We start from the raw sequence: 18,011 nt of genomic DNA, 5'->3' as shown, positions 1-18,011 counted from the left end.
CCTAGTAGGAGTAGGACTCCCCTTTCCTACTCCTACTAGGAGGAGGAAAGGAAGGAGGAGAAGGAGAAGGAAGGAGAGGGAGGAAAAGGAGGAAAGGGGGGCTGGCCCCCTAGTCCAATTTGGTTTGGGCTAGGGGGGCCGCGCGCCCTGCCTCCTCTCTTCCACCACTTGGCCCATGAGGCCCATTACTTCTTTCTCGTATTCCCGTAACTCCCCGGTACCCCCGAAAATACCCGAATCACTCAGAACCTTTCCGATGTCCGAATATAGTCGTCCAATATATCGATCTTTACGTCTCGACCATTTCGAGACTCCTCGTCATGTCCTCGATCTCATCCGGGACTCCGAACTACCTTAGGTACATCAAATCACATAAACTCATAATACTGATCGTCATCTAACTTTAAGCGTGCGGACCCTACGGGTTCGAGAACTATGTAGACATGACCGAGACACGTCTCCGGTCAATAACCAATAGCGGAACCTGGATGCTCATATTGGCTCCTGCATATTCTACGAAGATCTATATCGGTCAAACCGCATAACAACATACGTTGTTCCCTTTGTCATCGGTATGTTACTTGCCCGAGATTTGATCGTCGGTATCTCAATACCTAGTTCAATCTTGTTACCGGCAAGTCTCTTTACTCGTTCCGTAATACATCATCCCGCAACTAACTCATTAGTTACAATACTTGCAAGGCTTATAGTGATGTGTATTACCGAGTGGGCCCAGAGATACCTCTCCGACAATCGGAGTGACAAATCCCAATCTTGACGCCAACTCAACAAGTACCTTTGGAGACACCGGTAGAGCACCTTTATAATCACCCAGTTACGTTGTGACGTTTGGTAGCACACAAAGTGTTCCTCCGGTAAACGGGAGTTGCATAATCTCATAGTCATAGGAACATGTATTAGTCATGAAGAAAGCAATAGCAACATACTAAACGATCAAGTGCTAAGCTAACGGAATGGGTCAAGTCAATCACATCATTCTCCTAATGATGTGATCCCATTAATCAAATGACAACTCATGTCTATGGCTAGGAAACATAACCATCTTTGATCAACGAGCTAGTCAAGTAGAGGCATACTAGTGACACTCTGTTTGTCTATGTATTCACACACGTATCATGTTTCCGGTTAATACAATTCTAGCATGAATAATAAACATTTATCATGATATAAGGAAATAAATAATAACTTTTATTATTGCCTCTAGGGCATATTTCCTTCAGTAACATGGGCCGGACTGATGAGCCGTGAAGATACAAGACAGAAGGCTTTCCCTCGTGTCCGGATGGGATTCTTGCTTGCGTGGATGGCAAGTTTGGCGCTCAGAGGTGTAGTTTCCTTCATCTGTAAACCGACTTTGTACAACCCTAGCCCCCCCCCCCCCCCGGTGTCTATATAAACCGGAGGGGTTAGTCCATAGAGGTAATCACAAATCATACAGGCTAGACATCTAGGGTTTAGCCATTACGATCTCGAGGTAGATCAACTCTTGTAACCCCTATACTCATCAAAGTCAATCAAGTGGGAAGTAGGGTATTACCTCCATTAAGAGGGCCCGAACCTGGGTAAACATCGTGTCCCCTGTCTCCTGTTACCTTCGATCCTTAGACGCACAGTTCGGGACCCCCTACCCGAGATCTGCCTGTTTGGACACCGACATTAGTGCTTTCATTGAGAGTTCACTGTGTCGTCGACCGCAGGATCGATGGCTCGCCTTGTCATCAATGAAAACATCACCTCCGGAGGAGCCCTGGCTTCGAGCCAGATCCTCCAACTCGGCAGTTTTACCATGGGTGCCCGCTCGGCCTTTAAGCCAGAAACGGCCCCCCAAATCGCCAAACGTCATCTCCGCATCGGCCTCGAACACTCCGAGAAGATGGATCCGGCGGATGTCTCATCCTTGAACGAGCTGCTAGATCGCATCGCTGCCCTGGGGGTCGCCACAGACTATGGTCAGATTGGGCTTAAACCCGTTCAGAGGGAAGTCAATTCCCCGCCGATCACCCATCAGGTAGCGGTCGTGGAGGAACAAGCCGAGGCTACTTCTCCCCCTATGTTGGTAACAAGATATGTTCGGATTTCCGAGCCCTGCGAGCCGGATACCCGTCTTCAGGAAGAGACCGCCCGTCCTCCGAACACTGAATCAGGCGTCGTAAGCCACCAGGACCCTCCTGGTCCTGGCCTAGTGACCTCGGAGATTCTTCAAACTCCGGATCCAATAGCGGGTCGGGGTCGCACTTCGGTCATGTCACTTTCCCGTGTTCTTATTAGTGTCGCCTTGAGCAGAGGTCCAACCACCAGCCATTACTTTCATGTGCTTCCAGCCACTTCTCAGTGCCATTTGCCCACCCAAGCACAACGACCCAATGGCTGGCGATTTGAAGGAGGACATCACGAGGGGGGGATATTGGCATTGAAAAATCACTTCTCTTATTTAACAAGTGAAGCTATAATATTGACCCCGGGGCACGATCTACTACCAATGTTTTATTTACTACTCCCTTCGTTTTTATTTACTTCACGTATTAGCTTTGGTCAAAGTCAAGTTTTGTAAACTTTGACCAAATTTATAGCCAAAATTATTGGCATATACAATAACAAATCAATACCATTAGATTCATTGTTGAATGTACTTCCACATCATATAGATTTGTTATGGTAAATATTTATATTTTTTTCTATAAATTTGGGTCAAATTTTAGGAAGTTTGACTTTAGTCAGCTCTAATATGCGGAGTAAAAAAAAGGGAAGGAGTATGTAGTATTGACCAAATGGCCATGCAATCAGCCATACATGCACTCACTGGCATGCAGGCACACCCGCCCTGAGTGAGGAAGAGTGGACTCGGCAGTTCATGTCTGAGTGTACTCTACCTACGTCCTATTACAACACATGTTTCTTCACTATTCACGCTGCAATATATATAGTTGTCATATCTAGTGGCGCCTATACGGTCCTATCTTGATTCCATGTATCAACATGTATAATTCTTTCTGTATGTAGTTTAGTTTAAGGACTTGCCCAGCTGTTGTGCGATGCGGCACGCAAGGCGTGACGTTTTGTGTCATGTAGCACGTCCTGAGAATCGGCAAGACGCATGTGATTATGAAGCCTGACCAACAGGATGAGTGCCTTGTTGGGCGGCGCGGTCAGTCTACAATGGAACATCCCGAAAGTCTCTTCTCTCTTCGAATTCTAGGGCTTAGCTTGTTATAGCATGTGCTGGCAGCGACGAGATCTCATCTACTTTGGAACAACAAATCGATCTTGTTGTGTAATAACTTTGTTCATTGTGAAGGAGCCATCCTATAAACGCGTGTAGTCCAAGTCCACCGAGAGCTTTCCAACTGACCAGAAATCATCTCGATCGAAACTCGTATGCTCAAGTAGTGAAGTTCTCCCTGAGACCAACTTTCAACCCGAGTTATCATGCATGCATTGCACCAACCACAATATGTCAAAATAAAGTGCACTGTTCATCATTTGATGGTGTTTCTCCAACAAAAGAATGCACCGATGTGCTGCCACACACACACACACACACACACACACACACACACACACACACACACACAAAAGATGTGTCGTGTAGGCACCAAATAAAAAGAAATTGGGCGGGAAACTTTCGGGATGGAAAATTTTGACCGGGAAACAAAATTGGGTGGGAAAATTTCGGGCAGGAAAAGGGACGAGAAATTGGGCGGGAACATTTTGGGAGGGCAATTTCGGGTGGGAAATAAAATTGGCTCTTTTTACGGGACCTTTTTTGGATGGAAATTTTGGTCTAGAAGTCGAAGCCATCTAGTTGATTGCATGTTGGCTTGGATTAGTTCTTCGCTGCAGCGCAACTTTGGTGGTTGTGGCTACGTCGCTCTAGCAAATAACTATGCCTCGACTTCCCCCATCTTGGTGGTGGTCTACACGGCGCGTAGATAGGTCGGTGCCTTGTGTTCCTCGTTGGTCGCTCGGATCAAAGGGGCTAGGTTTCTAACAATGGGCCAACAGTAAGTGTCCTTTTTGAGGGCAACAACAGTTTATGAATAGACGCATGAGCTAGTCAATGATGCTCACCGGTTTTATTCAGTCATGTTTTTAGTACATGCATGAGCTATGAATAGACTACCAAATTTATATTATTTTGATATTGCATGTTAGATTAGTTCCAGTGGTAAGTTACTTAAGTATTGGTGTGGTGGTACATGTTGTTTATGTCGTTTTGTGAGGGAAATATCTATTTATACAGCGACGGGTATACCAAAACAATAATTTTCTTAATTCTTCTCCAGTGAAGCAAAGCGGGGTGAGCAGTGGGGTCAATAGGTGAAAAACAAGGGCGGAAAATATTAGTAGCATAAAACGCTAGAAAGAATTGAGCGGGACAAAATGTAGGGAAATTTTGGTGATAGAATAATGTTGGAGAGAAAATGGCGGAAAAGTTTGGTGGTAGAAAAATAGTGGGAGATATTGGGAAAAAATGCTGCGAGATATGGCTAGAAAAAGGTCGTATAATTGGGCAGGAGGGAGTGAAATGAAAGACAGTTTGTGGGGTAACAAAAGAAGAGATCATTTCATCCCTAGGTAGGGCACCATACTCTGATCGTCCCTAGTGAAAACGATAAGATGTTATTTAGGGTTTAATGCGTGATTATCAGAGTTAGTGCATTTGATTTTTTTCTTAACTTTCTTGATGGCCATGCCTGCTAATTTGTCTGAATTGTTAGATGTTAATATATGTATGTCTGTCGGGGAGAGGTTTGAGCTAAGGGGAACCCCCCAAAAAATCTGGGTTCTAACACTGGGGGGCCTTTTCGCTACCTAGCAACCTGACGGAGACCTTGGCGAGGCTGCGGGCTAGCGAGGACGACAGAGACGCACAGGGCACGACAGTGACACAGGGAGCTACCCAGGTTCGGGCCACGAAGCAGTGTAAAACCCTACTCCTGCTTGTGTGTGATTGCTTTGGGGATATTGCACTGGTGTACAATGTAGATGAGGGTGGAATCGATCAATCCCCCCCCTAAGGTTGCAGCACTGCCTCTTATATAGCTGCCTTGGTCCTCTTCCCCGAAAATATTGGCGGGAAGGATTGCCACACAATGGCAATTCAAAGGGGGACAGACGCTCAGTCCTATCCTGACAAAAGTAGTCTTCGCCTGGAAAAGACCCCATCCATGACGCGCTGGTGGGCTCGCCGATGACATCTGCCCTAGTGCGCCGTGTCTTCGTGCTCTTCTCGCAACGAAGTGGAGGCTTTGGAACTTGCTTTGGGGAGAGCAGTCGACGCTGCTCCTTTATCACCAAAGAGGAAACCTTCCCTGACCGCGCCTACTGGCATGGCCCCTGTTGTTGTCATCTTGCGCAAGCGCGTCACCCACGTGGTGGGCATGTAGCTACGTGACCCATGCCGCACAGCTTCCCCCCGCGGAGGGCCTCATGGGAGGCCGCCTCACAAGAGAGGCCTCGCGAGTCTGCCTGCCGCAGGAGACGGTCTTCAGTAGTGCTTGCTTCGCGGAGAGGGTCCTCGCGAGGCCTGGCCCTTGCGAAGCGTCTTACGTCGCGGCTCCCATGGCTGGGCCGCCTCTTGAGCTCTCCACCTAGTGTCGCTTCCTGGCCCGCTGGCAGATGGCTTGTGGTACTCTGGTTCCCACTGGGCCAACAATGTCCTATTAAGAAACTTGAGATTAAAATTATTTGTTATTGTCATGGTTGTTTAATTAGAATGAGTGATATTGCATGCTAAAATAATTAGGGATGTTCGTCACTCCCTCCGCCTGGATATAAGGTCATGTGCAATGGTCACGGAGAGGCGGGCCGGTGAGCAGCTAGAAGACGCGGCGCTGGAAGACCTGCTGATCCCTCCTTTGCCTACCGCGGTCGTGTGAATATAAAACGCGTCGAATCCCTCCTTTGCCTACCACGGTCATGTGCTCTGTTAGCATGGCATCGCTTTGGCAGTACTCCGTGGTGCCTCCAGCAGCCTCACCAAGATCCCACAAGCATGTTATGGTTCTCGGCGTCGTCATCGTGCAGCCATTCGTTGACATGGACCGGCATGAAGGTATTCACACCGACTTCAGGAAGCGGCATGGAGGTATTTGACGCCATTCTTTATAAATACGGCTACGACGAACTGAGAGTGGCATCATATTGGGGCAAGTGGCCTACAAAGATGAAAGATGGACTTCTAAAAAATTAGGTTGACCTTTCAACTAGAAACCATAATAAGAACAAAAGTAAAAAAAACTAAAATTGTTGTTCTTCCACTATGTATATTGTTGGGCCCCACCACTGAGGCCAGCATTGCGGTCGGTGCTGGAGGTGGAGCACAACTGTTGGCTCGAAGCATGGAGCATGGTGGTCTGGAGGTCAAGCTTTTAGCTTTTCTCAAAGAAGAACAAAATACTTTGAAGCCATTGATTCTTTGACAAGTAGGATGGGGAGCAAAGGTAGACATTCATTAGGGCATCTTCAATACTGACCCTCAAATCGAACACCGCATTCATCCGCGGACCGGACAGGACCAGTCCGCGGACACCACGCGCCTTCACTGAACAAACATATGTTAAAGGAAGGTGGCGATGGCCAAATTCGCCGACGGTTGGTGACCTACCCTACGAGGACGGGAGTGTGGCCGGCCACTGGCTAGAGGGGTGCGGCGGACAGCGGACTCTTGTTTCGCCCACTTCAGTCTCTGCTTCTATTACGACCACAACTATTTATCTCATCCCCTTGCACTTGGTTAGGCACGGTGAGCACAGTTACTTGTCCATCTCGAAGAACATCTTAATTGTGTTGGTGGTCCAGTTTAAGACCGCTTGGTTCCAATGGTCCTGGCTGTTCCTTTCTAGTTCTTACTGAAATCTCTAAAAAAAAACTTGTATTTAGAAACGGAGGGAGTAGTTAGAAACTCGTAGCGTTTTGTATTTTTTTTTAACACAGTACAGACGCAAGCGCTCATATATAAGCATATACATCCATCCCTATAAACGCACACACGCACTTCATATCCCTATAAGCACCTTCGAGAGACCGAGCCAGCATATCATCTTAGAATTTTACGAAGTCACTGTAGACGCTTCGTAGTCGACGAGAACGTCTCCTGCCACTGAATGTGCATCGTTGAAAACCCTAAATAAATCCAGGATAAATACGAACATCGTTGGCAAATGTCACCCCTAGCAAACGTTGTTGGTCACCGTCACTGTCATTTATGGCTTCTGTTTAAGGTAGAGGCATCATAATTAAACTAAACTTTGAAGAGCAAGTAGAAATGAAAAAATAACTTCAACCGTATTAGAATATATGTGATGCAGAGCACTGAATTAGAAACTCATGCGTTTAAAAAAATAATAAATTAATGGTAAAAACCTCGCTCAATCATGTTGCTCATACACCTGAACAATAGTTGCAACCGAGCCCTGTTTGCAGAGATAGTAAAGTGACGGACTGAGATGCAAGAGCACTCTGACTGATAAAATTGTTCCCCTCCCTGCAACTTTACCCTGTCATAGCAGCAGCTTAGACCACAAACATCGCATTTTCAGCAAAAAGAAAAGAAAAAAAGTTTGACATATCTATCCAAACTTGTCTGGCGACTGGAGTATCACAATACCAAGTGGCTACACGGCAAAATTTATTATCTCTGTTTACAAGGACCATGCATTTGCGACATGGTATAGAGAAACATGAGAGTATCGTAAAATCTGCAGCGCTGGCATGTAAATCTTGCCAAATAGAAGAAAGAACAAAAGCTCCATCAATGATCGAGATCACGTAAATGTGATCGAAGAAGCGTACGAGTGAAGCAGGGTGAGCGTCTGCTCTGCAATCGCGCATTTCCTTGCCTGCTTCACCCACTCGGCAGCTGCTTCCTCCGCTGCGGTCCCCTGCAACCCTCCTGTCAGGGCTTCGGTTGCTGCGGTCAAATCTCCTCCTACAATCAAGTCTTCCACTCTGCTTATGAGAGACTCAACACCATCTCCAGATGGGTCCTCTTCGACCTGAAACCAGTTGCAACAGATTTTGAAGCATAATTTGTAATTTCAACAGTATCTCATCAGTGCAGGTATTTTTTATTAAGGACGGCCGAATTTACTAATAAGATGATCACTGATTGTAACCATGCCAGAAGGATCCATTGCTATAAGGAGTCCAAAGGATAACTAACCATGCTCTATCAAGCCTGGTGGAGAGAACCCAGGGGGTCAACTAGGACAACTATTACTCCCTCCGTTCCTAAATATAAGTCTTTTTAGAGATTTCAATACGAACTACATATGGATGTATATAGACATATTTTAGAGTGTACATTCACTCATTTTGCTCCGCATGTAGTCCATATTGAAATCTCTAAAAAGACATATTTAGAAACAGAGGGAGTACAAGTGAAAAATGTGGAGGCAATACAATGTCTGGACTTGAAATTAGATAATGCTTTGAATAAATAGTAGCATTAGCTCTTGATCAGAAGATTCAGATACAAAATTTTCAGGTTCCACAATATAGAATTCTTATTGACCAGTAGAAAGTTGCCTGTATCAACACACCTTGATGTTAGAAGCAACATGAGCGACAGCATGCGTAAGTATACCACCACCACCTGATGGTATAAGACCGAAATGTCTGATTGTTGCCTTCAAGGAATTAAACTGCAAAAAGAAATGATGGTAAGGGTAGCCAAACTAGTTTTTGCTCAATAAGTGTCATGACAACTGACAGTACATCATTGCATGATTAATAGATATGACTTTTACCAAGTATTCAGGTTCTCAAATGGGAATGAATATTGTTTTGGGCATCAAAAGTACTTGCAGATCATTATAGTTATTCTACATATAACTAGAAAAATAATGGTCAAAGGTATGGATGTGAAAGGTGTGTGTTGCAGGATGTACCCCTATCTGAAACGACTTGTATGTGTTTACAAACAAAACAAGTAATTAACATCTGCAAGTAAATAGCGATCTCTAATATTCAAAATGATACAACAATCAGGAATGCATTACTATTACTTGAGTTTTCACACTGACTTCATATTAAACAACAGTACATTACATAAATAAAAAGCTGTAAGCAGATGTGAACATTTATTGCAGCACAAAACCTACCTTCTGTTTTAACTCCATCCGGGTATCTGATCCATACTTGAGAACATCTTCTGGAAGCGATGAAAGAGCCAATTCTAACAGTGAATCTTTATCAATACCTTCAAGAGATTTACGCAATTGATCGACCTCTGTCCGGATTGGCGAGCCGCTGGATAGAGCTTCTTCCAAAGCAAGAGTGCCCTGCAGAGAATTAAGAATTATGTCATTAGAAATCTGAAAGCAGAGGATTAGACAATAATAACTAAGCTTCCAGCCTTCCGAAGCGAGTACATGATGGGATGAAAGTGAAATACTTACTAGAGCAAGCTTATGAACAGAATGACTCTGCCGAGCTTCTTCAGATCGCGCATAGAATGCCATACACAAAGCATCTATCTGAAAATAAGCCCAAAAAGGCAGTAAACAAGTGCAAGCAAGCTGAAACTGTACACACTGCACAAATTGTCTAGCAATGGAAGATGTATACATGGAAGATAGAACAAACAGAGATCGCCTATTATTTTAAAAGAAGGAAAACAGTCCCTTCTTAGATAATGTTCTGCTTTGATTGCAATAAAATCCATCCAATTTCACTAGTCAACCAATTCGCTTGCTCCTTAGTTCATTGCAAGTGAGCATGTTCTAGTACCATGGTCTCTAAGAATTTTCTGGAGTGCACTTACTCAATTGAAATGTCTACATGATCTTAAGATAATCTGTACTTTTAATGAAAGCTGTAGGGGAGACTCCAGCAGTATATAGATATTACCATTTTTGTGCGACCACTAAAGCTTTCAAGGTAACCGCTCAATTCAGCAAATCATGGCTGCGAAACCGCATTTGAGAGACACGTGCTACTATCACACGCATCTCCTGAAGTATTGGTATAGGGTACTGGGGTTGCAGCCTCATAAGGCTGTTTACAACATTGCCTATCATCGTAAAAGAAAAGATGGTACAGGTTCATACATTGAGATCTGCTTCAGCAATCTGTTCGATCTGGGATGCTTTCTCCTTTGCAAGAGCTGCGGCCAGTTCGGCTTTTGCCAACTCTTGTACCTTCTCAACTTGTTGACTTGCTTCCTCATCCTATTATGTCAGTCATAGTACAGTTACATAAAGAATTGATGTAAGGAGGGTAGAAAAAACATGGCACGCCGAAGCACATCTGACAGACCTTCCGCTGCAGCTCATCCATCAGCTTTTGTTCAGTTTTTTCTTGAAGTTCTTTAACTGCAGCAGCAGCCTTCATTTTCTCTTTCTTCAGCTCCTGAAGTAACATCATGAAATTCAAAATGCCACAAAATTAAAGCAATCATCTGAAACTAAAACACATACAAAAGATACTATATACAAGTATAGTGCATACTAAAATAGACTGACAAGAGTGAAGAAAAGCATGCACATTGTGCAGATATAATTCTGATGTTTTGATTTTATTTAATCCATATTTCACAAACATTTGAGAAATATTGTTTAACTACTACTCCTTCAACGTCTACATGTACATCGACATGATATTTGTTGGGTGGAACACTCGAAATTTTAACAGTCTGTATACATAGAAATACCTGGATTGATCACGTTAATGCCATCTCAATGTATCAATGAAAAAGATTATCCAGATATTGTCGTTTTCATGAAATTTCCAATAATGCTATAATGCTACCAATTTTACATCTAGCAAATTGGCTCATCACTGAAGAAACATACTCCCTCTCTTCCAAAATACTTGACTTCCATTTGTCCAAAAATGGATGTACCTATATACTAAAACATGTCTAGATACATCTATATTTTGACAAATAGAAAGCATGTATTGTGGAACGGAGGGAGTACAAGCGTACACATGACTTGAGCATGCCTGACTCACCTTATCCAGAATTGCTGCCTCTTCAGCGTACATGAGCTCCCGGGCCCTAGTATCCTTCAGCTCCTTTTCGTATCTTTCCTGAAAAAACACAAAGCATACCCAAGAAAAAATTATTACTGTCAACTCTGTTACTCCGTCCATTCAGATATAAGATGTTACTTTGTTTGCCACAAGTGGATTGGGAATGGTATGAAACCAAGAGAACTAGAGGGAAGTAAACATGGTATTGATGTCTTGGGAATAAGAGAGGGATAAATTAATAGCAGTGTTTAGTTATAAATGTCGAATAAAGGGGGGAAATGAACTAGGGAAAAAGGAAGAAAATGTCATTAAATTTGCAAGCCTTGTAGTGTTGGAGAATAATATGCTCTTATTTTTTAATGGGGGAGTATATATGCTCGAAAGGTTCAATGACTATTGTCATTATCAATAAAAACATGAACTAATTTAGCAGCACTGCAGCTGCTATGGAACTGCTGGATATCCATGAGAACTGAAACAGCTCAACAGGAGGAAAACAATACTGTACAAAAAAATACATGAAGGCATGCTATGCTACTGCTAATACTCACTGAAAAAAATAGCGCGCTATAGCGTATTGAGAATTGCCTCGCTAAATATATGTCTCGCTAATAGCACGCTATAGCGCGATATAACACGCTAATAGCGTATTTTGAGGTCGGCGCTATTTTACTTTAGCGCACTATTTTTTTCATTGCTAATACTTGATGTGTACAAAGCAACGAACATGGCTAAGTAGAAACATCACGTGCAAATGGATAACAAACCTTCAACTTCCTTTTCTCTTCAGAATACGTGTAAGCATCTGTATCTGCCTGCTTTTTTTCAGCGGCATGAATAGCATCTATAATATCCAGCATAATTTTCCCATCATCGGAAGCTTTTACACCACCAACAATGCCATCACTTTTAGTCTCCTTAGCACTCTGTTTAACAACATAAATAGATAAAGTAAACATTGAAATATGAATATTAAGTGTCATCAACTTATTTCTAGCAGCCTCTCCATCAATAGGAAGTATTTCTTCCAATGTTGGTATTGTCCAATTTTTAAAGGTGGGAATACATACCACATCTTTAGGAATATCATGCTCCTCCTGTAGTAAATATGTCTCAGCAAGAGATTTCTGTTCACCTACATCAGCACCTAATGGATCCTACAGATAAGGATTTATCAATTAGACGATTCTACCAGCGTCCTTATTCAATATATACTTAGAAACAGCATCATGCAAAAATACAGACATAAAAAAAGTTTCGTCAGATTTTGCTACATGGAACAACTGGTGGTGTGTTACTAAAAAGTAACTTACAATCTAGCGGTTCTAAACTTCACAGTGATAAACTCAAAGTCAATATACTATCAACTCAAAATTGCTCAAGAGCGCCAGCTCTAAATGTCAAATTCCAATCGAATAAAAAATTCAGAAATCACAAACATAGATAGATGATAGTACTGTTAAACAACAAGCTGTGACAGCTGCATGACTAATCATGTTTTTTAAAACTAGATTACTGGAGGATTTCATTAAGATCTCCATTTTTAGATATTTCTTCTGCATAAATCATATGGCATAACCTCTACAGTGTATAATCTATAAAAAGTGAAAGCAACACACAACACAGTAATCCTTGTTAAGCCTATAGAATCCATCGAATTACCAATTTGGAATGAGACAATATAAGTACACATGCAAATGATGATAAATCGTTGGTTATATAACAAGTTCAGGACGAACTCAAACCTTTTGTACTTCAGCCGTTGTTGGGCTTGATTCTACTGGAGAAACTGTGCTACTTATCTTGTCAGCTTGTCCAAGAGGAACTTCACCTGCTGCCTTATTTACAACATTTGGCTTTATATCAACAGAGAGAGTATCTTGAGACGGCAGTTTAGTATCAGCACCATGCTCATCTTGAACTGGCAGTGTTCCCTGGGTTACGGTTTCTGTTTCTTTTTCTTCTGCAGGAGTAGGCTGCTCACCGGCAGTTGGAATCCCTTCAGCTGGAAGGCCCTTGGGTGTATCCTGAACAATGCCATTCTTTGGATCCAACATGGTTTGTTTCTGATCAACCTTTTGTTCAAAAGGGGACTTCAGATTTTCATACATCTTTGTGAGATTTTGCTCCCTGATGGTCGAAGGCAATTTTTCATCCATAAACTGAAGGTCTATGTAGCCAGCTTGATAAGCGGCCATACCAGCAGCACCAACAAGCAGAGTTCCAAGCAGAAGCTTTGGAACCTTGCTTCCAGACTTAGAAGGTTCTTCTTTAGGTCCAGGGACAGATTTCTGTGCTGAACCTTGTTGGGATGCTTTTGTTGAGTTTCTTCTTAGTTGACCAAATGTTGGACTCTGGACCTGATAAATAGGTTATTCTGTCACTCTTTTGCACTTCAGGACTATCAGCAATAGAAAGAGAAAAAAATGCAAGAATACTCCCAACTATTGTGCAAACTTCCAAAGCTAAGGAACGGAATGAGGAAAGGCGGTTGCAAAAGCATTACAAACCTAATAACATAAATTGTGTGCATTCATTGCACATAGAAAATCACAGCATTTATGTAAATATATGTGATGAGCACATAGAATAAAAAACCTAGACATGGCTTTTGACAGGTCCGATCAACTCGCAGTAGAAGTTTGTGCTTGCACTGACAATATTACTAATGAATAAGTAACAACGTAACATTACAAAATATCACAAGAAGGTGTGGTCCTATTTCCTTCTAGAAGCATTCATCAAGGGTTTGCGAGTAATCAGTGTTCCATATGAAAAATAAAACAAACCGCATATGTAGCAAAACAAGTAGAAAATACATGATTCATGTGAGCCCATTGTAATTGGATTCTTTCATTACCAACTAAGCTAATGTCAACTCATATTAAGTTCCAAACATTGCCACATGTACCACAGCGTCATGCTCCAAACACAGACAGCCCTTAGGTAATCTCATCTCAAATCAGAGTAACACAAACGGGCTATGTTAACTAAAACAAATGACAGGACGAGCAGCATTCTCAAACTAATCATACATGAACAACCATAACACAGCCCCTCCACTGGCAGCTTAATCAACGAATCCACCAATCCCAGGTAAGCTCTCACAGGCAACCGAATTCCCAGCCCAACACGCGCCTGCCAGAGCAAGCAATTCGACCAACTGCAACCGCCGGAGACCGTCCTAATGGGGGGGATCGAGCCATGGGACATAACGGGGACGCTTAATTACCTCGCTGGAGATCGGCCTGGGGATCCTCCTGAGGGACCGCAGCGGGTACAGATCCCGCACGCACCTGCGAAGGCAGAGAGAGCCCGGCATTAGGCGTGGAAACCCTAATTCGGCGGGGCGGAAACCTAGGTCGGTGCCCGTACCGGCGCAACATGGCGGGCGATGCCGGGGGAGGCCTCCGCCTCTCGGTCTACTCGCGCCGGGGAGGGCGGAGGAGGCGAAGAGCGACGCGGCTCCGATCGTCCTGCGGGGTCACCGCCTTGCGCCGCGGGGGCGAGCCGGCGACGGCGGGGGGGAGGGGGAGCGGCGCGGGGAAGAACGGGGAAGACGGCCGTGTGACGCGGCCTGGTTATGTGCGGCTTCGGGAGAATACGAGACTGTTTTTCTGGTAAAAGGAATTGTTTTTCTTTTTCGAGCGAATGGTAAAAGGAATTTCTAGGAGTAGATGTAAAAGTCACCGGTAAACCTGAGGGAAGCCCGAGTAAAAGGCCCAGGGCCGAAAGCCCGGCATCCGGGCCCGACTCGTGCTTAGCTTTTGCGCCCAAAGCCTGGCCTAGAATCTCAGAAGAAACTCGAAGCTTCCCTAAAAAAGAGAAAAAACTAAAAAACTGGGACACCGGTATTTTAGGAAAGAAAAAACAGGTACAAAAATGTATTTAAATAATCCAAAAATGATTAAGTTTTTTTAGAATCTTCAAAAATGATTAAGTTAAATACTAAAAAATACTATTCATGTTTTTTAGAGGCAAAAACTACTATTCATTTGTTTTGGGTCAGGTTCGGGGTTGGCATTTCGGACTGCTTTGTTAAGCCTGGCTTGGCCCGATCCGGAGTATCATCAGGTTTCTATTGCATAGTTTTAAATAATTGTTTTTAAGTGTTTTCTAGTAAATGGAGTAAAACATGATACTACACTCACTTTTATCTTAGTGTGAGATATTATCATTCTAGAGGTTCACATGAGCGGAAAAAAAATCATTGTACTTGAGGTATATGAACTTGTCATGTTTATTCACTTTAGTCCATCAAATTTGTAAAATGCAATGTATAGTCCATGAACTTGGCTCATGGGTTAATTTTTATCTAGACCAAACTGGTTAGAAAGAGCTACATGGGCTGGACATTCGCTCCGATAACAAATCTCCCTCAAAAAAAACATAACACGTCTACACATCTAATATATACATGTGTTCCACCACTTTGATGTTCACATAACACTACACATGAAATACAACAAAGTATAAACATATAACTTTGCGATGTATGGTGTTCAAAACATACAACAAAGTATAAACATATAACATGAAACACAACAATGTTTTTTTGTAGCCATCACGTGTGTGCATGGTGTTCAAAAAGTTGGAGAAGAAAAACTTTACCATCATGCATTGTAGGTTGAGGTTGAAGGGGCAACAAAAGTGAAACCTATTCATAGCCAAGACCGCCGCGCAAGCCACCGAGGAAGAAATCGAGGATCCAACCGACCCAACAAAGGAACCGCCCAAGAAGATTAGAAGAGGATTCCGGGGAAAGAAGTGGGAGTAGGAGAGGGCAAAGCGAGAAGGTGTAGCTGCCAAGTTGACAGAGAAATTCGAGGACATCTTGTCGAAGAAGGAGGAGGCCCAAGCGGTCCGACATCAAGGAGGAAAAAAAGACAGAGGTTCAAACTGTTGATGGAGACAAGCGAGAAGAAACTAGCGCTCGAAGAGAATAGGACCTTGATCGAAGAGAAGAAGGCCATGCCCGAGGAGAAGAAGGCGTTGCTCGAAGACAAGAAGGTGCAGATGGCAGCCGATGCGGAGGACACCAAGAAGTTGACCTTGAATTTGGATGCCGACACAACAATAATCGTGCAAGCCGTCCGCTACAATATGTTGGAGCGGCAGAAAGATGACTAGAGGCAGTAGACAAGGAGGAGATGGAGGCGGCAGAGGAGGAAGAAGCGGAGCCTGGCTACACCTTGAGTATGGAAGCTCGAACTGCTGATCCGGCAGGGCAAAAAATCTAATTTTCTGCACGGACTAATGGACTGATATGTTTTTGTGGTCGGCATGTAAAATCTACAGCATACTTGCCTCTTTTTTGGGCGTGATCGCGCATGTGATCCGCCACTGTTGTGATCCAACGCTCCTATGACCCGGCGCGCTTATGGATTGGACTCATTAAATTTTAAATTAGCCTTTACTGACGGACATATATAAGATAGTTGGATGTCGGCTCCGGCATCAGTGTGGTCTCATGTCAGTCTGGTTCCATGTCCGCTGACGGATGCCCGAGTAAATGCCCTAACCATCCAAGTTTTACCATTCCAGAGTTGTCACGTCTCACAGAGTACAAGGCACACGAATACAAGGGCACTTGGATTTGGATATTTGCTTCAAGGATACACGTGGTGGTCGCTGTGCAAGGCAAGCCACTGTTGCGAGTTGCACCTACATTACTGTAAACAGTGTCATCCCCACCACGGCCGGGATCACGGGTGGTCCTTCAAGAAACAAGGAGGAGCTCGTTAACCTGCGCCGGGAACTGCTCCTGCACGAAATGGCTGCCCTCCGGGACGAAGGCGACCTTGAGGTCAGGCGCGAAGCCGGCCATCATGCCGCCCCTCACGGCGGCCTCGAACCCCGGCAGCTTCATCACGTAGTCGTTCTCCCCCATCACCATCAGCACCGGCACCTCGAACCTGGCGTCCAGCTGGGTCGCCATCTTGTCCAGGGACCCGTACGGCATGCGGATCGGGAACCCGAAGCCGGAGTTCTCGTAGAGCGCCGCGTACACGTCGAGGTCCTCCTCGGTGAACCACCCCGGCAGGGGCGCGGAGCCGTCGGTGAGGTCCATGGTCTCCTGGCCTTGTTCGGCGACCGGGACCTCGCTGCCGGAGAAGAGCACGTAGATGGTGCGCACCACGCGCCGGATGTCGTACCGCCCGAAGTCCGCCTCCGCCCGCCCCGGCTGGCGCCACCGCAGCGGGTAGAAGCCCTCCGGCATGGTGCCGGCGAAGTCGAAGGGGACCGGGCTGAAGGGGATGCCCAGGCACGCCACGCCGCGGGTGCGGCCCGGGTGCCGCAGCGTGAAGTCGTACGCCGGCATGGCGCCGAAGTCCTTGCCCACCAGGAACGCCTGCACGCACGCACGCACGCACGAAGGAAAGAAAACAAGGACGACGACGATCACTCGTGTACGCTTGGGAGTTGAGACTTGGGACCATGGTTTTCTTGGGTGGTGCTGCTTACCTTGGGGATGGAGAGGGCGTCGAGGATGGCGAGCACGTCGGCGACGAGGTCCTCCCAGGAGGGCTCCTCGTGCTCCGGCGGCTGGTCCGACAGGCCGTACCCGCGGCTGTCCGGTGCGATGGCGCGGTACCCTGCGGCGGCCACGGCCTGCATCTGGTGGCGCCACGAGTACCATATCTCCGGGAAGCCGTGCAAGAACACCACCGTCCCAAGCTCATCTGCATGCACAGATCCATTAGCTCCTCAGTTGCTCTGCTTACTCCATAGGATTTGGTGGGCTCGACGGCCATGGTCATGCCAACACTAGAAAAGTCACTGACCTTTTCCTACTTGAGCAACGTGTAGGCTGATGCCACGGACGGAGAGCTGTGTGTGCTCCATCTCTTGCGCCATTGCTGCTCCTTCAGACCTCCAAGGCTCCAAGTAGATGGTGTGATCGATGCTTCTCTTTTAGCTAAATTTTTTTAAATAATACATTTTTTTTATTAAATTACAGAAATATTACGCTGAAAAAATAATTTTCAAAAATAATACACCGTCGGCCCGCT

General features: G+C 44.9%; 1 protein-coding gene and 1 pseudogene across 1 annotated transcript; both read right to left on the bottom strand.

The window, feature by feature from the left end:
• Nucleotides 1-7,555: 7,555 nt before the first annotated feature.
• On the bottom strand, nt 7,556-14,647 carry LOC109751558 (MICOS complex subunit MIC60, mitochondrial). Its single transcript, XM_020310439.4, has 12 exons — nt 14,374-14,647; nt 14,231-14,294; nt 12,744-13,358; nt 12,069-12,155; nt 11,766-11,924; nt 10,978-11,055; nt 10,282-10,374; nt 10,074-10,193; nt 9,423-9,500; nt 9,126-9,305; nt 8,565-8,666; nt 7,556-8,018 (listed from the first exon to the last, which is right to left on the bottom strand). The coding sequence occupies exons 1-12, from the start codon at nt 14,382-14,384 to the stop codon at nt 7,788-7,790; spliced, it is 1,818 nt and encodes a 605-aa protein (XP_020166028.1). The 5' UTR covers nt 14,385-14,647; the 3' UTR covers nt 7,556-7,787.
• A 1,864-nt stretch (nt 14,648-16,511) lies between these two features.
• LOC109751564 (epoxide hydrolase 2-like) lies at nt 16,512-17,878 on the bottom strand (annotated as a pseudogene).
• Nucleotides 17,879-18,011: the final 133 nt, after the last annotated feature.

The sequence above is a fragment of the Aegilops tauschii genome, chromosome 2, assembly GCF_002575655.3.
Source record: "Aegilops tauschii subsp. strangulata cultivar AL8/78 chromosome 2, Aet v6.0, whole genome shotgun sequence".
Lineage (NCBI taxonomy): Eukaryota > Viridiplantae > Streptophyta > Magnoliopsida > Poales > Poaceae > Aegilops > Aegilops tauschii.
Note: the sequence above shows the minus strand (reverse complement) of the source record. Positions and strands in the feature narration are given on the sequence as shown.